This window comes from Lynx rufus, unplaced genomic scaffold (genome assembly GCF_022079265.1).
Source record: "Lynx rufus isolate CCGP_SWC_20201006 ecotype Redwood Valley unplaced genomic scaffold, mLynRuf1.p SCAF_7, whole genome shotgun sequence".
Taxonomy (NCBI): Eukaryota; Metazoa; Chordata; class Mammalia; order Carnivora; family Felidae; genus Lynx; species Lynx rufus.
In genome coordinates, this window is record NW_025814889.1 from 35,183,803 (window position 1) to 35,210,013 (window position 26,211).

A 26,211-nucleotide genomic window follows, 5' to 3' on the forward strand; every position below is an offset into this window, starting at 1 on the left:
AAAACCAGCTTTATGCTTCGCAAATTGTTTTCAGAACATCATTTAGGGAGCATCAAAGGCTTTTTAGTCCAGATGTTTAAAAAGTATCTTAATATTCATACTTTTTTTGTAAACAAATAAAAATAAAACAAACCAACACCAAGGACCTTATCAAAATTTGAATATACATTTTTGGAAAGGACAAACCTTAAACTTCTTCCATCAAAGCTCTACCTAGTGAATCGTCCCTGAAGATCTTTGCTGGGAGTAATTTTTGTCAGTCTGATGAACTAATATGAATTAAGTCTTTATTGAAAAGAGTATATATTAGTATGAATCTGATTGCATGGCTAAATCTTTGTCTTCCTTTTTTTCTCCTAGGCTATCTGGAGATCTCATCTGGAATAGGACATTTGAGTCTTTCACTCTGGTCTTCCTCGATGACCTCTGCAGGAGACCATTCATTCATGGACTGTATTTTGTGAATAGAGTCTTAATTGCAAACATTTTTCTTGCTCATCCTCCACTTTGAGATGGGTGACACTGAATGTCATGATAGTCTGGGTCCTCCTGGTGGATCCAAACTGGGGGCAGGGGGAGGAAAGTTTATGGCCTTTTCATTGAAGTCTAAGGGTAGGCCTGAAATCAGGTGTTCAGAAATGAACAACAGTGATTATTCTGTTCTGGGAGGACTGTGCCTAGTTCCCACTATGTTGCCCTTGAGCACGTTGTATGATCTGCTCTGAGAGTGTTAAAATCTACATGCATATCTGAGAAAAAGTAAGTTTGTAAGCACCGTGAGTGGGGAGGAAATCTGCCCTTTGCTGTCTTCAGGAAACATACCAGTCTTATAGGAGATAGGGTCCTATAGAAATCACCCAGATGCTTCTCTTAGCATCTGGTAAGGCATGACTGGACGCTGTGTGGCTCTGCCCAGATGCTGGGAGATAGACTCAGTGACCTGAAGACCCCTTTGTGCCCCAGGACTTTAGGATTCTGTGATTTTCTGATTGTGCTGGAGCCATCCACTTGGCTAAAGAAGGAATCCAGAGCCTAGTACAGGGACACACAGAAAAGTCACTGCAATGGAGTGTTTGTGTTACCCCAAATTCGTATGTTGAAACCCAACACATACCAGTGTGATGGTATTTGGAGATGGGACCTTTGGGAAGTCATAGGTCATTAGTATAGAGCCTTTAGGATTGGGATCAGCAGCCTTAGAAGAAGAGGTCAGGGAGAAGGCTTGTGCTCTTTTTACCATGTAAGGACACAGAAAAAAAAGCAGCCCTCTATAAACAGGAAAAGGACCCTGCCTAAGAACTTGACCACACTGGCACTCTGATCTTGGACTTGCAGCCTCCAGAAGTAAGAGAAATCAATCTTGCTTGAGCCATGCAGTCTATGGTAACTGGTTACAGTAGCCCAGAGGGAGGCAGGAATAATGCTTAACTGGACCAACCCTCCCTGTTCCAACTTTCCCTCTTCTCCTTGCCATCAGCCCAGCCGACTACTGACATTTTGCCTTCTGATTTTAAGAGTTCCATTCATCTTCCCAAGGGACCACTCTTCTATTGAGCTAGTCCTTTAGGGTGATTTTGTTGCTCCTGACCAGGCTCCAGTCCTGTCCTACTAACCACAAGACTTAAATGCACAGTGATCATAATGATTAATAGTCCAGCACTTACAGCAGGTACTATAGTTATTTAAGAGGACAAAATATTTCCTATTATATGGGAGCATAAATCTCTTTTGGAAACACTGTAGTTATCACCAGAGGCATGTGCATTTCCATTTGATGAAGTAATCCTGAAGGATGGAGCCATCAAAGCCCTATGTTTGGGATTGTTACTGAACTTTTTTTTTTTTTTTCATAAGTTACTTAATCACAAGGGCAGGGATTAAATGAGGTAGAGTCACTTGAATTCTACACATGGAACCTTTCAGGGTAAAGGGACTGCTTGTTGGTGTGTTTATGGTCGTGGATAGAAACAAGCCTTGAACAGCAGGGGCCAAGTGTTGACAGGGCTCCCAGACATGACAAACTAGCTCTCACGGGGAGTCCTTCAGGGGGACAGGTCACTGCTGCAACCCCTCCACCATCCCTGGGTCTGGTAAATTACTGGGTATTTATCCCAAAGACATTTTGGTCTGTCATTCCCCAGGACTGTCCTGGTGGATGCAGGAGATGGGTGGAAAGTCATCTTTGCACTCCATTCCCCTTCTATCACCCTCATTTTGGCTATATCAGCCCTTGAAATGACCGACCTCCCTGCTTGCAGCTTCTCCATCCCTCCAACCACTTGTTCCCATTAAGAGCATGGTGACCTTTCAACAGTGAACTCTGCTTAAGTCTCTTCAGTGGCCCCTCCTTATCCCCAGGATAAAGTCCATGTCTGAAGCCCTCTGGGACCAGGGCTGTCTTCTTTCTTGGCTTATCTTTGGTTTCTCCCCCTGCACCCCAGAGTCAGGTCCTTTCCTTTCTCCTCTTCCTTGTTTTCATCCTCCTATTACTTGCCTCTATACTTGATATATGTGGCTCCCTCAGCTTACAATGTCCATTCTCATCTTTTTTGCCTTGTGAACTGCTTCTGGTCTGTAGCATAGTTCCTGCCACGTGTCCACACAACTCTAGTTGTTCTTTCCCCCCTGGGAACTTAGCTAGACTATGTTTCCCAGCCCCTTGGAAGCTAGCTGGAGCTGGTAACTATTTTGGCTGATGAGATGGGGATGGCAGCCATGCCCACACTTTTAGGCCTGGTCTTCAAAGCTTTCCGAATGCCTCTCTATACTTCCTCTCCCTTCCTTCTTCTTCTGGTCACATGCAGGGGATCCGTAGAGGCCCAGGGGGTGGTATAGCTGCCAGCAGGAAGAAGCCTGGTCCTCAAAGACTGTGTGGAGGTGAATGTCCCCTCCTACCAATATCAAACCCACACTGAACTGTGGAGCAAGAAGTAACCTTCACTGTGTCAAGTGATTGAGACTCGATTTGCTTATGACAACAGTTAGCCCACCCTGACTGACATGGCGCCCCTCCAGAATCATTCCCTGGGTAGGCGGCCTGTCCACCCTCTTCCAAATGCTACTTCCTCTCTCCTGTATTTCTCTAGTACCTTTTTCATACCTTCAGCTCACTGCTGTAACCTGTGTGTGCATCTATCTCCTTAACTAAGCTGTAAGTCCCCTTAGGACATGGACTGTGTTTATTTATCTTGGTATTCTGAGCAGACAGTTGGTAGTTAAACATGTGTTGAGTGAACGCACAAATGTCTCTCTCAAATGAGCATGTGTGACTCCACGAGGTCTCCCCAAAACTGTTCATTACCATAAGGCCAGTGATCACAGTTTCTGTGCCCCTTCTGCTGGCCTCCCCTACCACACACCCTGATGATGGAAATATAGTACGTGGTTAATCTCCTTCCATTACCAGATGATAATTTTCCACATCAGCACACATGATAGAGGCAGGAGCTGTCACTCCTTCTCCTTCACTAACAGCCTTGTGACAGATAATATATCTTGATGTGACATGGGGCTTTTATCTGTCAGTGTTTATGTGGAAGGAAGGGAGGGATAGGTGTTAGGAGCCAAGGGCAACTGTACTGTGGGTGGCTCTGCTTGGGGGCTGAGCACTGGTTATCAGAAGAAGTGGATCAAAGGAAATTTAGGATGCCTCATCTCTCCTTAGATCCCTTTGCTGAGCTACTTCCAGCTCCCAGGTGTGTCGATCTGTTTGCAAAGCACCAAATTAAAATCGGCACTTTACTGGGCACCTACCCTGGGCGAGGCTGAATGGGCAGATCCATTGTTCAAAGGGTTTTGTGGTTTCAGGCAGGTGACAAGACTTTTCCAAAAACACCACATATGAACTCCTTGCTGTGAGGCTGTCCCTGGCCAGGATTCTTCCTCTGGGCCTCTATAATGCCGAGGCTGCTAGGATTATCAGAGGTTTGAAAGCGATGACCCCATTGCACTGCATAATCCTGCATTGTCAGAGACAAACTATATCATGTACCTCACAGTGGACTTGCCAAGGCAGGAGACTGGATGGTCAGTGAGCTAGAATACCCCGTTCCTGGAGCATTCTGGTTGACAACACTATCCTTTAATCAAGTCCCAAAGGGCCCTGAACTGAAAGAAATTCTGACAGGTCATATTCATGTTTTCTTTCAAGCAAGATTATCTCTTAAACCATTCCAAATGGACGTGTTTTTTTTTTAAAGATTAAACATATTTTATTTTATTTTATTTTATTTTATTTTATATTTTAAGTAGGCTCCTTGCCCAAAATGGGGCTTGAACTCGTGACTCTGAGATCAAGAGTCACAAGTCCTACTGACTCAGTCAGCCAGGCACCACCCCAAATGGATAGTTTTTTAAAAATATTTCAGAGACAGAGAGAGATAGAGCACATGCATGAGCTGTGGAGGAGCAGAGAAAGAGAGAGAGAGAGAGAGAGAGAGAGAGAGAGAGAGAGAGAGAGAGAGAATCTTAAGCAGGCTCCATGCTCAGAGAGAAGCCTGACACGGGGCTAGATCCCACAACTCTGGGATCATGACCTGAGCCAAAATCAAGAGTCAGACACTCAACCAACTGAGCTGCCCGGGCACTCCCAAGTGGACAGTTTTTGATCTCAGTTAACTTTTTTTTTTTCGCTTGAGCAAGATAATGCCATCACTTCCTGTTATGCTTCAAACATAGTTCTTATAATCATAAAGCTCATCCTTTCTCTCTTTCTTTAAACATCAAACTCATGCCCCTTTATGTTAACATTTAAGATCAGTTTTCCCTGCCACTTTCTCCCCTCTGCTGTCCTCTCCTCTCCCCCTTTCCTCTATCTTGCTTTGCCCATTAGACTGAAGGTAATAAATGCTGTAAGGAAGGAGATGAAAAGGTTACTCTGGCCTCTGGGGGGTTAGAGAAGCCCTCTTCTAGTACCCTTCTGGCTGGAGGAGGAGGACAGTCACCACAATACTGAGGGGAGAGATCATGGTATAAAGAATATATGGGTATAAAGGTATATAGTACAGGGTCAGCAGAACTGGACTCAAGGCCTACCTATCTGAGGTTAGGTGCAATGTGCAAGCTATAGGACATGAACAAGTGAACTACTCAGAGCCTCAGTTCTTCCATCTATAAAATGGGACATGGATATCTACATAAGATGATCTTGGGGAAGATTAAATGAGATAATCTATGTCTTTCCCCCCTTGCATGCAAGGAAAAGACATGTTCCTGTCATGCCCTTAGCTCTGTCCTGCCTCAACAAGGAGAGCCCATAGAGGGCTGATATGTGTCCAGTATCCAATCTCATAATCCAAAAAGCACAAGCTTTGCACCCCCTCAGCACAATGACTCCCCCTCAGGGAGAGAATGTGGGAGTGGAGGATCTCACCCCCTTGATCCATTGACCATCAAGCTTTTTCTTTCAGTGGGCCTATAATTCTACCTCCTTCCAGCTGTTGATCTAGGCCCGCTTTCTTAACCCCTAAATCATTTCTACCCAGACTTCCAATGCTGATACATTCTCGGAGGGCCTACTCTGAGTATGGCTAAGACTAGACAAAGGGTATTTGGCCAAGTAGGTAGCCATGTAGATATATAAAACTTTAATATTCTTGATCCAAAGACTTGGATTCAACTCAATTTGGTTCAATCTTTTTTGGATAGGGGTAGTCTATTAATTATAAATCACTGTACTGGATGCTGAGTGGGAGAATGAATAAGAAGTTAGTAAAGCATATTTTCTGCCTCCCAGGAGCTTTCTGTATGACAAGAGGGCTGGGCCATCTCTACTCACACTGGTGAAGCAGGGGAGAGGTCGAGAGTGTCTGACAGTGCTTGTCCTGAGAGGGAAAGTCTGGGAGGACTGAAGACATGCTCCTGGTACTGAGCTGGTAGGCAGGGTTGGAGCAGGTGAGTGAGGTGAGGAGGGAAAGGGTATTTTAGGGAGAGATGCATCAAAGTCCAGAAGCAAGAAAGTAGCAGACCTGTTTGGAAAAAAAAAAGAGTAGTCTAGTTTTTCTGAGGGTGAATAGAGAGTGATATGCTCAAGCTATTGGCTGGAATAGATCAGAGGTGCTGGCAATACTGAGAGAAGATGTTCAGGCTTTATTTTACAGTTGTGCAGAGACATTTAAAGCTTTCTAGCAGGAAACTGACATGTCAGCTCTAGAAATATGAATTTGGCCACATCATGCAGGGTGTATGGAAGTGGGGCTGGTGGGCAGGGCAGCCATATGGTTACTACCTGGGGGAAGAGAGGTGGAGAGAAAGGGAAGGACGGGGTGAGGGGACTCTCCATGGGGCAGGAGGAACTGATAAGACCTGACAGTTGACTGAATGGAGGAAGGATCACAGAAGAGGAGGAGTGGGGAGAAAGAGGGAGGAAGAAGAAGCCCTCTGGCCCAGTGGCCTGTAGTCAGGAGGGTAGTGAAGTTGCTAGAGACAGAAGAAGGCTTGGAAGATGCTGATTTGGGCTGGAACTCTGGTTGGAAGGCAGAGGATGCTCTCTCCCAGGCACTGGAGAAGGAATGGACCTTCCAGGCTCTGGGGCCCCACCGAGGACTCCTGGCCTTGCTCAGTCCTTTAAGATCTAACAGCCTCTTGAGGCGCCTGGATGGCGCAGTCGGTTAAGCGTCCGACTTCAGCCAGGTCACGATCTCGCGGTCTGTGAGTTCGAGCCCCACGTCAGGCTCTGGGCTGATGGCTGAGAGCCTGGAGCCTGTTTCCGATTCTGTGTCTCCCTCTCTCTCTGCCCCTCCCCCTTCATGCTCTGTCTCTCTCTGTCCCCAAAATAAATAAACGTTGGAAAAAAAATAAAAAAAAAATCTAACAGCCTCTTTGCTCTGCCCCTGCTGAGTGCACGGTTGGCCAGTGATCCCAGGAAGACAGCTCCCACTTATCCCTTCACATGGCAAGAGCAGCAGGAGTGATCTGGTGGCTCAGTGGGTAATCTTGTGTCTCCAGGAAACTGCAGCATTGCCTGGCAAGTACCTGGCTGAGTGCTTGCTGCCATGGGTGCTAGATCTAAAAAGGTGTAAGAAGCCCTCTTCTGGTACATTTCTCAGCTGGTGTTGACTATTTTCCTCACTGTAAATGTAACCATTTGTCTTCTTGTTGGGTGTAACTGATTTTTGGCACAAGCCCCCCTAAAGATATAACCCTGTGTGTGCTCTTGTACTCCCCCAGCTTGCCTTTTTCTCCTTCATATGTCATCACCACAGAGCCCTGGGCCCTGCAAGGATGCAGGAAGCTTCCTTCTGTCTTGAAAGGGTGTGTGAACTGGGAGTCTCCCTGAGTGGGTGGGGGTAAGGGGTAGGGAAGGGGTGCGTATGTGCTTCCAGAGCAGGAGCAGTTATTAACCTATAACTTCACACACCAGTCAGGCACCTTTACACTGACCTAAGGCTGGTCACGGGCAGGCCATCAAAGTCTGTCAAATTCTATGGGGCTTTTACTTCTCCATTCCTCCAGAAGCATATAGCCATCATTCACTGAGAAGATTGTCATGGCTCAAGGTTAACAAGCTTTACCCCAAACTGGTTTTGCTGTAAGAAGTATATGGCAGCTCACTGAAATTGCTATGTTCAACTTCTCACTTATGTTCAATACCACCCCTCATGCAGCTCTTCCACTGTTCCCAGGGCTGGGACAATGGCATCTATAAACTTGCAGGGCCAGACAGCACAGCAGCCAGATTGTGCTCCAAAGGCAGATGGCTACCTATGGAAACCCCCACCTGGGTCTTTGTTATGACATGACCCCCCTAAGGGAGGTACCACACACAATGCTACCACTGGAGCCAGAGAATCCACGAAATAGTGTCACTGCAGAGCCCTGGTGTATAGCAACTCCCACTAGACACTGGCATCTTCAGGGCACAGCTCTCTCTCATTTCTCAAGAGCTCCCCACACCTTTCCATGACACTGCAATCCTTCTACCTTGCCACTGTCCTTGCTTATGTGGGTTCCATGCCCATTTGCCTGGCTTCAAATGACACTTTGCAAGAGTGGAGAATGATTCAGAGCTAGTGGACAACAGATGTATATATGAAAGTACTCCAAAAGACAGTCATCAATGATGCCACAAGAAAGTCACTTCTGAACAGACAGAACGAAGTAGCTGTGATGGTCAGGGCTTCTGTGTCCTAACAGCCCAGGGCAAGGTGGAAGATCCTTTGCCCAAACTTGCTTATGGACAGGCACTCACAAACTCTTGTAAATCACTTGCATTATATGTGCAGTAATATTTCCAAGCCCAGGGATTTGTCAAGAAGTAGGGACACAGGGTGAATTAAGAGCAGCTGGCTGAGGACCTCACAGTGTAGCCTAGCAGGCATGCGAAGAGGGGGACACATCCCAAGTGCCATGGGAGGAGTGAGGGACAATTGGGGAGAACCATCTGACAAGGCTTCTGTGAGGAGCATCATGGTGTGGTGGAGAGTCCTGAATGGTGAATCAGGGGACCCGGCTCTGAGTTCCGCCCTCTCCAATAATCAGCTCAAGTGAGCTGTTCCTATCTTGGACTCCAGTTTCTTCATCTTATCTCAGGCCACATTCCAACACTAAAGTTTTAGGGCCCTTGTTTGGACCAGCTGGGAATTAACGGGGGTGGGGGAGCAAGAGTTATCTGGGGTCTGCACAGTCCGCTGTCACTGAGCAGCATGGGGTCAGGACAGCCCTCTCACACATGGTAATTAAAGGGTACAAAATAATGGAGTCAAGGAAAAAACAGTTGCTAATGTTTCATCTCATGCAATCTGAGCCAGATGCTTGGTGGGATTCTGTCACAAAAATCTAGACGTGTGGTAACCCCTGACCATGAGCTAAGTCCACGGTAAATACTGACTATATGGATTAAATTGTAAAAAAAAAAAAAAAAAAAAAAAAAAAAAAAAAAAAAAAAAAAAAAAGTTGAAATAATGATGCACATGCCCTTGACATGTGTACAATGTAAATCAGTGATTTTCAGATTACTGCTCTTGAGCCACATGGGGCCTTTTTATGGGCAACCTGCTGCTCTCATAAGTCCTCAGATTTCTGTATTTCAATAATACACTATCCCAGACTCTGCAGGGCATGTAGCAGTCACGCGGCTCTGTCGGGTAATGATGATTGGAAAAGTGGCTCCCGAGTCACATAACTGAATACCACTGGTGTAAATATTTAATCCTGCTTATCTATGTGGAAATTCAATGTTTCACTTCCACCGTCTGTCTGTCTTTTATATGCTCATCCACATAAATGTCTGTCAGACTGCAAGCTTTAGAGGGCTGGGACTGCATTTAAAATGTCTTAATGATATGAGACAGAGATTCCCATATGGGTAGATATTTAATAAATGCATTTTTTTGATCTTGAGGAGGAAAAAGAAAGAAGAAATTTCTGACTTTATCTCTTTCTCTATGGCTTCTCTCTAATGACTGGCCTTCTATTAGATTCAATATTGAAGCTGGAAAAAGGGCCCTGTCTCTTGGAGCAGCACATCTCTACCAGTGGGCTCTGTGCAGCAGTGATAGTTTTCTAAGTGGTGCCTTCAAAAGGGATGTTCGTTGCTGCTTGGAGGGAGAGGGAAGGCCTCTGCATTACCCTGGTCTTTACCCAAGAGGAGCAGGGCTTGAAGGCTAAGACACATGTGGCTGCCTGCTTTGGAAGTGACACAGAAGCAACAGTGCACAAGCCTACCCCCTGCTTGCTTCACCTCTTTTGGGCCCAGAAACACTTCATGAGTGTAATTTTCTCCTTCTCCTAAGGCTGTCTGTAACCAGTGGCAGAGGCAATGCCTAGTACTGAAATGACTATAGATGGGGATATAATGCAAGGTTGGTCTTTAGACACTAACCTCTTAGGGTCACGTGCAGGCTGGATTACATGAGTCTTCTCCTCTCCTCTTTCTGGAAACACTTAGATGGCTGACAGCTAGGTCATGCCAACAACAGAGGGTCTTCAAACAATGCTTGATACCATTCTGTGAAGTAGCTAAACTCAAGAGATTCATGAAAGAAGACTCTGATTTGCCCTCAAGCTTTGACCCTAACCATTTCACCCACTTGCTCTTGCTGAGGCACCAGTGACCTCCACATTGCTAAGCTCAATGATTTGCTTTCGGCACTCACTTTGCTTGACCTCTGAGTAGCACGGACCCTCCTTCACTTTTCCTCCTGTCTGTCTGGCAGTGCCTGTCTAAGTCTCCCTTGCTGGTTATTCCTCATCACCCTGTCTCCAAACATCACTGGGGCCCAGGTTCTTGGAATGCGTCTCACTTCTGTCTATACTACACCCTAGTACGGCAGCTAGGCTAATGCTGACTCTGCAAATTATAATTCTGTCCCAGACCTTTTCCCCAGACTTAGATTTATCCCAGTTGTTCACTCAACATCTCCACTTGGAAGTCTAATGGACATTTCAAACTTAAAGGTCTACAATGGTTTTCATGATATTCCTGCCCTGACATCTTTTCTCTCCCCATCTTCCCTGTATCAGTAAATGAGGACTCTACTCCTACTATTTTGAGGACAACCACCTTAGGATCTCCCTGATTTCTCTCTCTTTCGCATCTCATATGTTATATGTCAGCAAATGCTGCCATTGTAGAGCCTGACTACATTACATCATGTTACCAGGACAAGGCTGAACACCGTCTCTTGAGGCAGTAGCTTCCCACCTGGCTCCCTGCTTCACCCTTACTCACCTTCATTTCATTTTGCACATGATGGCCAGGGGGATCCTGTTAAATTTTACATAAACAAAAATCCTGTGTGGGTCGTATCTTTTCTCAGCTTGAAACCACCTGAGGCTTCTTGGCTCCCTTCTAGTAAAAGTCCAGATTCTTATAATGATTTTCATGATCTACTCCTTGATTAACCTTGGACCTCATCTCCTACCACTGTCCCTGTTTTTCACTCCTCCCCAGTCACATTAGCCTCTTTTCTGTTCCTATGTCAGTCATCCTCCTGCTTCAAGGCCTTTCCATTGGCTGTTCCCTCTGCCTGGAATGCTCTTTCCCCAAATATCTATATGGCTCATTTCCTTACTGCCTTCAAGTCTTTATTCAGATGCTACCTTCTCAGTGAGGTATTTCCTGGCCACCTCCCCTAGAATTGCAACCTCTCAACACTTCTGCCTCCCTCTCACTGTTTTATCTTTCTCTACAGTACTTACCACTCTCTGACATACTAGTTAATTTATTGTCTATCTCCCCACTAGAATATAATTTCCATGAGGGCAGGGAGTTTTGACTATTTTGTTCATTGCTATATCCCCAGGGCCTAAAAAGTGCCTGGCACAGAGTTGCCCTGAATTGGGATGGACAGAAGGAGGGAGGAAAGAATGAACTAGAATAGGTTTTTGCATATAATTTCACTGGAAACATCATTTACTCTAATTACTTAGAGACATGCTCAACTATGCCTTTTCTCTCTGTTGTCTTTCCAATCCCTGTTCCTTCTACTTCCTCAGTGGTTTTGCAGCTTTTCCTAGAAAAAATGAGTAATTGGGCCCCTTTATGTAAGCCCAGCTACATGGAATGTGCCATTAAACTGTCCCTGTGCTGGAGACAGCTCCGTCTCACCGGTGCCCACCACCAGTGGCATTTTGTAAGTGCTGACAGGGATTCTGCCTGAAAGTTGCCGGGGTCATTGATGAAGAGTGATGATACCTTTTTGTTTTTTTAAATGACCACCTAATTTTTGAGATGAAAAGAACTGGTAAGTACACTAACCTGTAATCTTTTAACAATTTCAAAGGCTAAGATGTTACTTTAATTGAAACACACGTGTAATTTGTAACAGCATTTCTCTCCTCCTATTTGTTTTGAAGGGCAAACTATGAAGTTCTGAAGAAGAGAATATAGTTACTAAGCCACACACTTGCCTTTTCTGCAGATCTTTTCGTTGCCAACTCCTTAATAATTTAATCACATCAATTCTGCTTTTAATTGGACTTCCCCAATAGACAGTCCTTTGGCCCCATTTTCTGGCTCCGTTCCTAAGTCTCTCACATTCACTTCATTGCAAATGTCTATTTTACTCTCTATATCTTGCTTTTTCGATACATATTCCCTTGCCTCATTCCCTAGAACTGTTCTACCACCATCTCCACAACTGAAGGAGCCAGGTTCTCATTCTGTCCTCCAAGGACAGGTTGGCTGAGGATGAGAAGTAGACCCAAAAGTCTTCTCCAGCCATGAGGAAAGAGTATGAGGTGAGAGGCACAACAGTCTCCAGAGTTTGATTTCATCCATGTTTGAGCTTATGAAAATTTGGCAGAAACTTTGCCCATTGGGGTAGGCAGTTCAGTATGCTCTTCCCAAAGTTTAGCCAGATGGTGGGTGGATGGGTCTTGTCAGTGTGATCTGCTCCAGCAGCAAAGAATACTTCCTACTGGAAATTCCTTAGAATTTTTTCACTTAATGGGCAAGGCAGGAAGCAGCATACTTCTCCATGGAAGCTCTTGCGTTAGCCAGAGAACAGGAGAACTATATGTCTATGCAGATGGCAATTAATTGCTTAGCAAGTAGTGGATACTGAACATTTTTAATAACATGGGAAGAAACATGTTCATCGCCATTACTCATGAGTTAGGGGTTCCACCCTGACTCAAGGTGAAGAGAGGAGCCAAGATGCCATTTCCTGTGTCTTTGAGGTAAGCTTCTCTGTCACTCACAGGTCAACTTATCTATTCACCAAACCATTCAGTCCACCAACTGTTCAACTACTCCACAGTACCATTAACAGTATAAAATTAGGTGCCAGGCATTTTTCCAGAACAACCCTCAATGGCATTATTGCTCACTGTTACAATCCATCAAAGGTGTTGCCTTCCAGCTTGCCAAACTACTTAGTAGAGCATAAGGGTCTCTTCAGGTTGTTAATTTATGTCGTTACCAGTCCCTTGTTGTTTGTGTATTTTAATTTTGTATTTTCATCTTGAGCAGAGTTATTAGAAAGGGAATAGTTGATAGATGATAGTTAAATCAGTCTCTGAAATGAGGGAGCAGACATTCTGTTCTTTGTTCTCATCTTTGACTGTCTTCTTCTCTTTTCCCTGCACCTGCTCCTTCTCCCAGATTCCCAATTAGAATTCAGTTACTAATGAGTAGAAACACAAAGAAATCAACTGGGGAGGGGTTTGAACACAATGGACATAATTAATGCCTACTCACAAGGACAAGAAACTGGACTCACATGTTAGACACACATATGTGTGTTAGGATATATATGTACACACATTCCTACACAGTAGGGATTTTAAAACTCTAATGGGAAGACCATAATCTAACCCCTGCCCAAAGAGATGGAGCCTGGAGGAGGATGTCTGATCAAAAAAAAAAAAAAAAAAAGAGTCCACCTTAGCAAAATCTCAACTGTCTTTTAGACTCCTTGGATTCTAAAAGGAATATGAGGCTTTACAGATCAACAGCTATTATTTCCCATCTGTGACTGATTTCTATGAGCAGAAATGATCACAATCAATGCTACAAATGTTGCTCCAGGTAGACAAACTGTAAGGACAAGTTGGTGGTAGAAGGTTTCACTGTTCTGGACTCTGTCTCCTCCCTCTCCCAGAACCCAGCCCAAGACAGGACAGCTGCTCACTGTTTCGGGGCTTCTCCTCATCCATGCCTTCGTCCTCATTCTCAGGGTCGATGTCCTCTGCCTGGGTGATCCAGTCCAGGTAGCCCTTCAGGTCCTCTTCCAGCTGCTGCTTCTCTCGCAGCTTCTGGAAGTCTCCCCGAGCCTTGGCCTTCTCTCTCTCTTTGGAAAACTCTCTGGCAAGAGAGAGTGGAGTGGCAGGGTAGTTGAGCACACGGAGGAAGAGGGCCAGGTGGGTGGGAAGGAGAGATGGAGATAAGAGGAAATAAAGGGATTAATTTCTTCTCTTTGCACCAGGAGACCTGCCCACCTGCCCCTGCTTTCTACAGATAGCATTCTCTCATCCCAGGCTTTGTCTTCACTCTCACATAAACAGAAAGTCACTGAAGCAGACATTCTTGACACAGGCCACCAGAGTACAAAGTAACGAATAAAGTCCATTTCATTATTCTTGGATCACGGTCACAGACTTTGTCTCTTAATAGTGACTGTACTCCAGTGACCAGGAAACCCTTTTCAGTCACTTAAAACCTCCATGACAGTTTTGGACCATGCACTTTCATTTTCCCCTGGAACTGGGTGGCCACTGGAAAGCCTTACAAACATCTCTGGATGACAAAGGTGTTAGGACTGGTGGTGTGCCAAAGCCCACTCACCTGCACTGGCTCCTGGGAGCCCACCACACACAGCTCTTTGCTGCTCTAGCTTCACTGATATCTCCTTGTGGCTTGAAATTGGCCACAGTGGGAATATTTACACCATGGAAATTGGCAAAATGCTACAAACTAGGGCTTTTTCTCCCTGCAGAGCCAATTGGTAAATATTTACCAGTACACCACTGATTTAAGGCCCAGGAGATTTAACCTCCTTAATCTCTATTCTTACTACTAGAGCTCGTTTTGCCACTTTTAACATGCCTGGAAGGATTTCTAATCTAGAGAAAGTTCTTCCCCACGAGGAGACAAATGAGGACTCCAAACACAAGAAAATGTCCTGGGGGCTGCCTTTTATGTTAAAAAAGAAATGTAATCAGAATGGAAAAATATATAAAAGAAAGATGATATAAAAGTTAATGATGCATTCAGTTTAAAGTAATCATGAGTAGAAATTGGAATTGGATTGGGATTTGCTGAAAGAAGGGCGTACTGAAAAATTTCTGACAAAATTGGTATTTCTTTCCTATTTTCTGATTCTGTTCTTATTTTCTCTCTGACTTCAAATGCACTTTCTAGCAAGAAAGGGGCTGGCAGCAGAAGGAGATATTCAAGAGGGCTAGTTCTGAACTCTTAATGCCTTTTCTTCCAAAATAGGACTATAGGAGCATTTTTGTCTTTGATATTTAGTCAATGGGAAATGGGGCCCTTGGTGGTGGTGGTGGTGGTGGTGTGTGTATGTGTGACATGTACTGGGCATCTTGGTTAGTTCACAGAGACCTGATTCTTCCTTCTCTTACCAGTAAAGGCCTAGTTCAGGGCAGGAGGCTGTAGCAATCACCTTGAAGGCACAAGCCACACTAAGGAAAGGCACCTTGGAAGGAAGAGCACAGCAACAAATCACAGAGGGACAAAAGCTCAGCACCTGAATCCATTCAGTCCTGTAGAGGTGCCTCTGTCACCACATCCACTGTCTATTTAGTATTTGCATTTTGCTTATATGGCCTCAGAGCGTACAGATTTTTAGCATTCACTATTTTTATGGTGAAAAGGGGTTAGGACAAGGAGTGGTCTAGGGAATTTTTTAATTGGAAGATGCGGGGGCTCTCAAGCTAACGAGTTTTCTTGAACTGCTGTCTTAATGATGCTCTGCTTTGGATGGAATTTTCTTCTTAAATTTGATTGAATCCAGTTCTAATTGGATTGAACTTGCTCTTTCTCCGGCTTCCTGCCAACTGGCAGTACCTTCATTTTCTTCCAAGGAAGTTTAATGCCAGGGAAAAGCAACCAGATTGACAGCTCAAAATGAAGATGGAAGCTTTGCCTTGCTTTGTTCCCTCCCCCCTTTTGCTGTTGTGGATGAGCTTGGATATGCCCCCTATATCTGGGCATACCACCTGGGCTGTAGGCTTGTTCTCTAGAGATGGTCACCTCATATGGTAGTTCCTTCCCCATGCAAATCCACTCCAATAGCTGTGCTTCCAGGACCCTTCTCTGGACTATCATTATGCCCTCATACATTTGCATTCTCCATTCCTTTTCTGTGGAATGGGTTTGGAGTTGTAAGGTGACTTAATAGTTATGGGTTCACTTTAGCTCTTTTGGATTATTTTGCAGAGGTCTCAAGTTCTAGTTACAAGACAACTACCCGTCCTTCTGGAGTCAGGAGAACAGGGTTGGAATCAAACTGGAGTAGGGACAATCAATCCAGTCTTATGTTACAGCATTTGCCCCATGGAATGAAAGTTCATCATCCATACTCCAAGACTCTGGGGAACTTACATAAATATCCATGAGGTTGTATTGGGGGTGTGAAGGGAATGGAGAAGAGGCAGGACTGGATCTGAAGTCCTTCTGGCTCCCTTTGGCTCCTATAGTGTGAGGGGTATAACTAGGCTTGTGGCTGGATGGAAGGTGAGTCACAGTTTCTCTCTCCAGATCCCACGCAGTAAGGGATTTTCTGGTTCGCTTTATCTCCTTGCCTGGATGCTAGCCATGTGCCTGCTCTGGGGACTGAACTAATGAAGAGATGAAGCCCCAGCCTGATGGGCTGTGCTGGGCCCAGGGACCAGAGCTGGCCAGACAATCAGCCATAGCCATGGCATTTGTTATAAGGCAGGAGCACAGCTCTTCACAGCAATGGCCAATGTGAAAAGTGAGAGGTGGAATAGAGAGCTGGGGCCAGTATTCAGTAATGTAAAGCACACAGAGGGAGGTGCATGTGGAAAATCCAATCAATACAGAGGGCTTGGTGGGGCTCTAGGCCCTCTCATGATCAATATAGTCGATTCTCATTATTCATAGATTCTGTATTTGCGAATTTGCCTACTTGCTAAAACTTATTTGTAACTCCCAAATTGATATTTGTGTGCCATTGTGGTCATATGTAGATATGTGCAGCATGGGGTAAAACTGGAATCACACTCCTAGCTGAGGTTAAACAAGGCAACACTCTGCCTTTGTTTCAGCTCTTATACTGTAAACAAGTGTACTTTTTATGGTCTCTTTAGTGCCATGTTTTTCACATTTCTGCACTTTTTATTGGTGGTTTTTCTGTTAAAAATAGCCCCCAAACACAATGCTGAAGTGCTGTCTAGTGTTCCTTAGTGCAAGAAGGCTGTGATGTGCTTTACAGAAAAAGTACATGTGTTAGATAAGCTCCATTAAGGCATCAGCGATAGTGCCATGAGCACAATGTTAATGAATAAACAATATATATTAAATAAGATGCCTTTAAACAGAAACACACATAAAATAAGGTTATGTATTGGTTATTTGACAAAAATCTTGTGACTATAGACTCACAGGATCCTAGCCCTGTATTTCTCCTAAGAGTAATGGTTTAGTATTCATTAACTCAATGTTCATGGTGACCTCATAAAGCATAACTATACAGAAAATGAAAATGACTATAGATGTTGCTATCTCTTCTGCTTTCACCCACAAAGAATGCATGTCCTGGCATTTCTCTTGCTTCTTTCTGGGCCTAGACATTGTGTCTTAACTATGTGCCATGGGCCAGGCATGCTATCAGGTTGCAAAATGCCTCTCCACCAAGACCCCTGCTGTTTTGGGGAGACACACCCATTTCCCAGTGGGAAAGGGGACAGGATGGCTCTCCATCTAAGAGATCCTGAGCTCTTTGTCTACTGAAAGCACATGTCTGAAGTTCTCTGCAATCACTTAAAAACAAAGAGTGACCAGATTCCAGAGGCCAGGAACTTCTACCTGACCACAATTTAAGTACAATGTTGGGAATCTCACTGTCACTGCTTTAATTTTAGTAGGCTGGAGACAGAGATTTCTGGAGAGAAAAGCAAATATAATCCAATTCTTGTTGGTGGTAATACCAGTCCTGTAAGCTTGTGAGGATCAATAGATAATGAACACTAAACCATTTTGAAAAAAAATCCATGAGATGTATATTCTTTACGCTGACTCCATCTGGCTTCATGAGGAAGAAGATGCTCTAGATATGTGAAGGTTCTAGGTAAAGAATGCCTAACTCTCTGGTGACCAAAATCTCAAAATTTCTATTTTTTACTTTATAGAGTGTCATCTTTCCTTCCTGCTTTAACAGAATAGTCCAAGCACAATTTAACTTTTTTTGGTGACTGAAGGACATAATTTATGAGGATGAGCTACTGTGTTGGACTGTAAATAATATAATCACTAACTGATGGGTGTAGGGGTTCTTCTTGTTGGGGCTCTTTCTGTTCCCAGTGGCTGTTTCCAGCAGCCAGCCTATGGGTTGGTTCTGCTTCCTCTCTGCTCCTCTCATCCCTCCTCACTACACTTACTGCTATTCACCTCTCTGCTTCTTGACTATGATTTAGGAATGTAGGATTAACTGGTTAACTGGGTTTGGGGACAGTATAACATGGAGGATAGGGGTAGAGGCTGTGGATTCCCATTGGCTGGGTTTAACCCTGGATCCTCCATTTTCATCTGTAAGAATTGAAGTGAAATTTCCTCATCTGAGCCTCAATTTTATTCTCTATAAAATGGAGCTATAAATAACACCTAACTCATAGGGTTTTTGTGAACACTGAATGAGCTATTTACCTGCAGCTCCATGCATAGAGCCTGCCGTGGAGAATGATGGTTACTGTTCATGTTATCATTGGGACAGTGAATTTTGTGGAGCTCTGAGAGTTTTTTGGATACCTTTGGAAGGTTGGCTTAATCAGAAGTCTGAATGATGAATAAGTGGGATTTTGGTTGTATTATTGTGGTGACTTTTATATTACTGTCCTGTTTGATCAAGATGGTGACTCAAAACTGAAACCACTGCCACCATGTGGTCAGCCAGTAAGAGCCTGATTCCAGGTTTTGTCATTGAGTGGACTCAGGGCCACCCATTCAGAGTGGCCAGCCCTTTTGACTGATTAGGAGGCCTCCTTAAACCAAGAAGGGGAGATGCCTTTCCACAGACACTTCTTTGACTAGGCAGAGGATGTGCCCAGTGGCCCAGGAAGACTTGGGAGATTCTCCCTCAGCAGTTTTGGAGCTGTGAGGAGCAGACTCCCACTCTGGGTCAGGGAGCAGATGCTGGGGAAGGTATTCCACAGAGACCAATTTACACAAGAGCCGATTCTGAAGTCTGAAAGCCTTAGTGTTCCTATTCAGAATCAACTCATGTTTGAAGTATTACTATGTGCCAGGGTTTGGTCTAGGTATTTGTACACACACTATCTCAATGGGAATGAGTTGGGCCAAGACATGGTCTTCAAAACAACTTTTCTCACATCAGCAATTGTTGCCATTTGATTTCTCTGCTTTAATATCACCAAGAAGACAGCTTTCCTGGGGGAGCCAAGAATGACTGTGAGTGGATACTTTGCTTGATGAGGGGCCTTCATGGGCTAGTGCTGATTCTCTACTTTGGATTCCTGGGGAGAATTTCACTTGCTTCGAATCGATCCTAATCTTTGGGGGAAGAAAGTAGAATCATTTTTTTAAAAGGTTCAGAGCTCTGGCTTGTGTTACAGCTTAAGTTCATTCAGTGTATATCCCACAGACACCGATGAGAAGATAGGGTCCAGGCTGTGCCTGAGTGCTGGTCCTCGTTCTGATACTTACAAGCATAATGATGTCACACAAGTCACTTACGTCTGGGTGCACTTTCCTCATCTTTAAAAGGAAAAGGTTGATGATTCTGTTCAATAATTCCAGTTATGATAGGCACCAAGTAAACAATAATCATTGTCATGACAGCACCATTATTGAGCACTTACTATATGCTAAGTATTTTACACAAATGATCTCACTCTATTATCACACAAACCTATGAGTTGGTATTATTATCTTCATTTTTCAGATGGTTTAAAAGGGTGAAGTCACCAAACATTATGCATCTAACAAGTGCAGAGCTGGGGTGTTCAAATTTGTCTTGGGTGAGAGTGATGAAGTTGGATTTTTTAATGCTTTCCTTGGTGATTCACATATAAACACAGTGGCATTTTCTTGTGTTGGAACACAGAAATCAAAACCTTTCCACCTTCCAGGCAGCTAATCAGGGGCTTATGCTGTCCTGTTCATCATTTTTTCCCCTGATGGAAGACACTAGTTTCCTGTGTGGCCTTACCTTGGCAAAAGGCATGGTGTCATCAAAGTCTCTAACAGGCCACCCACCATGGCAAGAAGTGAGGGTGGAAGCAGATTCTTTCCTTCACCAAATCCCAAAGACTAAACCTGATGCTCCTGCAATGCATTAGGCAATGGCAGGAGACAGAAGTAGCTGTTCCCAGTTTATGTACTTAGTAAAAATGAAATGCAATTGTTCCCATCAGGCCTGACTTTGTCCCAGAATTAATGTCCCTGGAGACATAGGAAAGGCTACTTGAAGCAGCTGACCTGTCTTGAGCAGGGCAGAAATAGATTGTCCCCCACCCCCATGTAGCGAAGGCAGCAGAGTGGGTCACCCACGAGCAGGTCACCAGGAGCATTTTGGTGTTAGGCCTTGGCATGGCTGGCATGGACTTGTGAAGAAGAAGGTACATTGAAGAAATGCCCAGTGAGTCTCTGTGGTATCAAGGGGGCCATCCCCAAGGTGGCTTGATGCCTCAACCATAGGCTATTTCTACCACTTTTTAATTTTATCAGAGGAAAGCCCAAATTAGGCAAACTTTATACTTGTAGCCAAGTAGATAAACTTAAAGGAAAGTATATTCCATCTCCTCTATTCTCAAAAAACCTATGGCTTTGAACAGCTAACTGCCTTTTCCACCCAGAAAGGGACATACAAGGCATGGACCGCTGAGTCTATGAATTAGAATCAAAGGGGATTTTATTTTTATTTTGTATTTGTTTATTTATATTCTATTTAAAATTGTTTGTTTATTTATTTTTCAACTCTTATTACTCCAGTCCACTTAGTACTGAATAAGAGCTATCTGAAATTTTTACTGTTAGCCTGTCTCAAACTGTAATTAGGCAAGTACCTATTTGCAAGGCTGTTGCATGTGTTAGCGGCACAGTCTGTGAATCTTCCCTGCAATCCCTGCTTCCAAACCCTTTCGACTCAAGGGTCTCACCATGCAACTCCTCAGGTAGAAGGAGAAGCATCCTGCCTACCTGAACAGCCACTTGAGGGTAGGAGGGGGTTGCATGAGCTGGCAGGAGACAGATGAGTCTAGGTATCTCCTCATGAAGCCCAAACCAACAGATTAATCCTTGTACATTTGATCCTCTGTCCAGCCAGACCAAGGACATTCACTTCAAGGCTCCTGAGGTGGCCTCTTATCCCAGGTTCATCAGAGCCAGAAAAAAGAATAAAGCCAGGAATAGCATAAAGAGTAAATAAAATAAATAAAATCAAGACCTTTTTCCTTGGTCCTGCTTACCCGCTAAGAACACCGAGAACCAAGTTAAGTACAAAAAATGACCCTATGATGATAAGTGTAACAAAATAGATCCAGGGCCAGTCCCTTCCTACGGCATCATTGACCTGGAAGAATGGAATGATAGTTAGTGAGGCACACTCAGCAGCCGAGCACGGCCAAGTGCCCATCACCAGCTCCTGGACACTGACCCAAGCAGTGCCGGGACCTGGGGATCCTCTAGGTCCAAATCAGAGGCCAAATAGGCTGCCCAGCCAATGGGTCAGAATCTGTGGTTGAACAGGGACTTTTTTTCCTGGTTTTCCTGGCCTGTTAGGATCCCATCCCCGAGGACCCTGGTGATGTATATAGTGGGACCTGGGACCTTGCTCGGCTGCATTGTAAAGAGTACATAGAAACGGTAAGCTTACCCGCTCAACACACCGAGAACCAGATTTAGAACGAAAAAGGATCCAAAGATGACCAGACTGACAAAATACACCCAGGGTAACTCATAGCCCATAGCGTCCTGCATCTGGAAAGATGAAGAGCAGAATGAGAGCAGGAAAAGAGCAGGAAAGAGAGAGCAGAATGAGTTAAAGTGAGGAGGCAGGCATGAAGGGTGTGAACAGAACTGGAGACTTGTGAGGCTAAACCAGGGTCCATGGTTACCACTGTCACCCTCAATGTTCAAAATACTTCCTCATGACCCTGACCTGACCTGCAAAGGCCCTTTGCAGGCTTTGCCTCAAGAGGAGGCTTTTCTGGCTCTCTCTGTTGTTTTATTTTCTGGAACACAAAGCTTCCTTCAATGTTTTCACTTGTCTAAGAAGGTGGGCCACCTGAAAAAACTATTTCTTCAGTGTAGGATGGTTTTAGCTCAGTTGGGTTTACATGGCATTAAATCCTTCACTGCACTCTGGGGGTACCTTAACCTTGGTGTCAGGAGTGCCTCAGCTCTTACTGATGGAGCCAGAGATCCAGAATCTTCAAGGATGTGAGGAAGGAGAGAACTTCCTAAGGGGCTTTCCTGATCTGGGCCCAGGATTTAGAGGCAAAAGTCCAGTGCTTCACGAGCACTATGGGCCACGGCCCAGGAAAGATGGTCGTTTTAGTTATGTATTCAGAGAACAGTTCCAGTCCTGCAACCATATTTCCTAGATGGAAAGAGCCTGTAGCCTGGAGACTGTGACCACACCTAACAAGGGTCATGGAAACAGTCTGAAAGGCTGCAAACCCCTGGAGTAGCTGGAGGCAGTGGTGTGCTGGAACTTGTTCCCCTAGGCTTTGGAAAGCCACTGTGTCTCTTCCCAGTTCCATGTTCAGTGATGTCACTACGGTAGCCTAAAGCTGACCATGGTGGGCAGAAATGCACAAATGACACCGATCAGACCCCTTCTCCCCTTTGCTCCTAAGAATTGGTGGTTAACATTTACCAGCACATCACTGGCTGGAGGGTACATGTGAACATGATGCAAGGTGATAGAGCAGCATTTTTGTCAAACAGGAAATTTATTCTGATTTAGTTTCTCAAATTTACTTCTTTTGATGCTTTCTGGCTAGACCAATCAGGATTTAGTCTTATCTTCCTAAAATGAACCACAACTTTGCCCTTGTGAAATTCCATTACAGGAATCCAAATTCCTAATACAAAAACTTCCTGAATGAATTAGTGGATCTCAGAGTGTGGCCCTCACCTGCTTAGAAATGCACATACCTGGGTCCCTTCCTGAAACTCTGCAGGTGGACCCAAAAAGCCATGTTTCAACAAGCCCTGCAGTGAGTCTGATGTATACTAAAGTTTGAGAACCACTGATTTACACCATTCTCCGTAACTCCCAACTTCAAAAACCGGGACGCGACACGACAAATAGTGATTCACTATTTGTCTCTGCTTTGTTGCGTGGCAATGTTCTTGAACGTGTGGTCTGAAGACCACCAGCATCAGAATCATCTGGAAGAATTGTTACCATTGCAGATCCCTGGGCCATTCCCCCCAAATCGGTACACCTCATAACTCTGAATGTTAGTCACCCAGGTGATTCGAAAGCCAGGTGCCTCAGATGAGTCACATGTGTGCTGGGATAGTACCGCCCTCAGCCCTCAGGGCTTCTCAGGCTCCAAGAAACCTTATCCATGTGCCTAATCACGCTGGACAAATACTGTGTTCTCTGTGTGCTGTGAGTGGAAAAGAATGAGAAGTTCTGGGAGACCTACCTAGTTGGATTGGTTTGAAGTGTTGTATTCCTATATGTTCCTTTCAAATCTAATACTATGTATCTGGGGTTACTATATTTTTGTTAGAAGAATCTACCAAATGTAGCCATAGTGCAGAGTACAAAAATTGTGTTAAGGGCTTGGGGATCACTGGTTTGAACTGAGTCACTCACTCAGCAAAAGAAGAGTTCCCAACATTTGTCCACTCAACCATTGCATAATTGGGTTTAACATGAATTTTTTGAGCATTCCCATTCCCAAATACTCTGCTGTTTTTCACATAGTACTTATCACTTTCTAACTGTATAACTTATCATACATTTATATACACATATTTATTATGTGTGTGTCTTCCATGCGGAATGTAAGCTCCATGAGGACAGGCAGTTCTGATTTGGTTTGTTCACTGGTGCTGAAAACAGTGCCTTGCACATGACAGGTACTCAGGAAATGTTGAGTGAATCAATGAACTTGATATGTGCCAGGTACTGTGCTATAAATAGGAAGCCCTTGCTAGCATGGGGGACAGATAAATAAAAGGCAACTACAACTGGAGGTGGTAAATGCAGTTGTAGGAATAAACAGGCAGGGTTATAGAAGCTCAAAGGGAAGAGTGGCTGTATGAGGCTCAGAGAAGCTAGCAAGGGCCTAACCAGGCAGGAGTGGGTAAACCTTGCACTATGGGGTCACTGAAGGCAGAAGGAGTGCTGGAGCAGGAATGAAGCCCAGAGGCCATGCGATCCTATGACAGAATGGTGGGTTTCCTAGGAACTTGGCAATTATCAAAAATAGAACCCACAGCTGAAAAGCCATCCAGGCTCTGGGATGGAGGCTTTTTCCAGTGGCTGAATACTAAAATATCTAGCAAAACAGCAGTTGTTATAAGAGACAGGTTAGTAAAGTCTGTGTGTGTCAGACTGTGCCCCTTTCACAAGGAGACTGGGAGCCTCCTTTAACCAGAAATTAACCAGCAGAGGAAAGACCTATAACTACCTTCACTCCCAGGAGGAGAAAAAGAATATGGCAGTCATACAGGAAGGGGCAGAACTGGTGAAATAAAGTTAGGGAGGAGAAAGGCACAGGCACCACAGTGAGCTAGGCAACCACAGGCCACATAATGATTGTAAGGATGGCCATGTGATCCCAGGGTCTGTATGTCACATTTTATTATGGGGGACCGTGAAATAAGCCATTCCCTAGTCTTAGCAGTGGTCTCATTAGAGTTCACATTGGTTCAACAGTATTTCATGAGTGCCTACTATGTGTAAGACACCATGTTCTGTGCCAGTGAAAGCGACGGGGTTGAAAACAGCCCTGAGATAGGAGAAGGCATCTGCCAGGAGGTGTTTATAGAAAGTGGATTCAAGGCCATGAACCCTTCAGGTGTCCTAGCTTTTCTTTTCTCAGATTAAGTCCTGCCAATGAAAGTCAGAGCCCCTTCCTCTTCCCTAAATTAGCAAGGGTGGGCAGGTCAGGAAGCTGATGGAAGCTGTGGACCCACCTGAGAAAAGCACCAATGGTGCTTTGCATACAACCCCATGGATGCATGTTTCTGACCAACTGCTCTGTGCTAATCCTAGAAGAGTTTTCCCCAAGGGGGCCTGTTCTGAGTGAGTTCTCCTGCTTCACCCAGGATCTCAGACCTCCTCACCTTCCTCAGGACAGAGGGGAACAAGTAGTTCCAGAAGGCAATGGCATGTTTGCTGCAGTTCACACTCTCAGAGCTGCCTCTGGAGCCCAGGCATATGGTGAGTGGGAGTGAGGGCTGATTGGCACTGAACCAACCTCCTTGGAATTAAATCTCTCCTGACTGGTTTCTCATACCCCTAAATTTGTGCACACTTAACCTCACAGAAAACACAGTTCCCCAGGCCACATATCTCTCACAAATCAACAAACTCATGAACGCTGGAAATTTCCTTGGGCCCTTATTCAGATTGGGTGTCCTTTCCTTTGTGTCACAAGGGGAGTGACTTCCAGCATCATTAAGGACTTCAGATAGATGGAGCTATAGACCATGTTGCCCACAGATAGCTCATAGAGAGTCTCATAACATTATGATCTGTAGATAACATCATGACCCATAGATATCTCATTGATATCCTCATAACCCATAGATTTCTCACTGATATCCTATAACCTCAAGAGCCATAGATACCTCATTGATATCCTCATAATAACCTCATGACCCATAGATTTCCCATTGATATCCCTATGGTAACCTCATGACTCATAGATATTTTCATGACCTATAGATACCCCGTAGAGAGCCAGGGCTATATTCAGGAGACTCAGGATCCCTACCTCTCTTTTGTCCTATGCTTTTGGTTTGGTCTCTCTCTCTTTCAAAGGTTTAAGGTGCAGAATAGCAGGTGAGGAGCAGGAGGTAGGAGGACAGGTGGGGAGATTAACAAGTTCCTAAGATCCCATCACTTCCTCAGGCAGCAATGCTCAGCAGCCACCAGTGGGTGATTCTCTGGTCTGTGTGGCTCAGGCCTGAGAGGAAAGCACCCCTTTCTTGTCTTCTCTTTTGCTTTCTCTTCTTTATTCTAGGCCACCTACTTTTGGGGGCAGACTGAGCAGAGAGCATACAATGCTGGGTGTCTCTGAAGTAGGGCAATGCCTGGAGTGATGAGATTGATGTCTTAAATCAGCTGGAATGGAGCTATTAAGAAGAGAGAGAATAAATAAAGACATATTTTTTAAAAATGACCCAGATTGCTGACACCCTTATTTAGAGGTGAAAAAGGATGGGTTTTCTCAAACCATTAAAGCTATATGTTTCTTAGGCCTATAACAAAGGAAGCTTTGTGACTTTTGTAAGGAAGGCATGTATTTAGACATCTTGATGTCCACCATAAGCAGCCATTGCAGCCTTCAGGCCCAAGGACTAACAGGATGACACCAGGCTTTGCTGAAACACACACCTTATTAAAATAATTCCCAGAA

General features: G+C 44.6%; 1 protein-coding gene across 12 annotated transcripts in view; it reads right to left on the bottom strand.

The window, feature by feature from the left end:
- CACNA1C (calcium voltage-gated channel subunit alpha1 C) overlaps nt 1-26,211 on the bottom strand; it is a 662,038-nt gene that overhangs the window by 167,078 nt on the left and 468,749 nt on the right. For 10 of the 12 annotated variants that reach the window (XM_047065565.1, XM_047065566.1, XM_047065559.1 and 7 more), the window contains exons 8-9: nt 21,070-21,173; nt 13,575-13,747 (exon numbers count right to left, since the gene is read on the bottom strand). In XM_047065565.1, coding sequence (XP_046921521.1) covers nt 13,575-13,747; nt 21,070-21,173 — 277 coding nt within the window. Of the gene's footprint in view, nt 1-13,574; nt 13,748-21,069; nt 21,174-21,476; nt 21,581-26,211 lie in introns of all 12 variants that reach the window. The other 2 variants (XM_047065560.1, XM_047065558.1) reach the window with 1 other exon arrangement.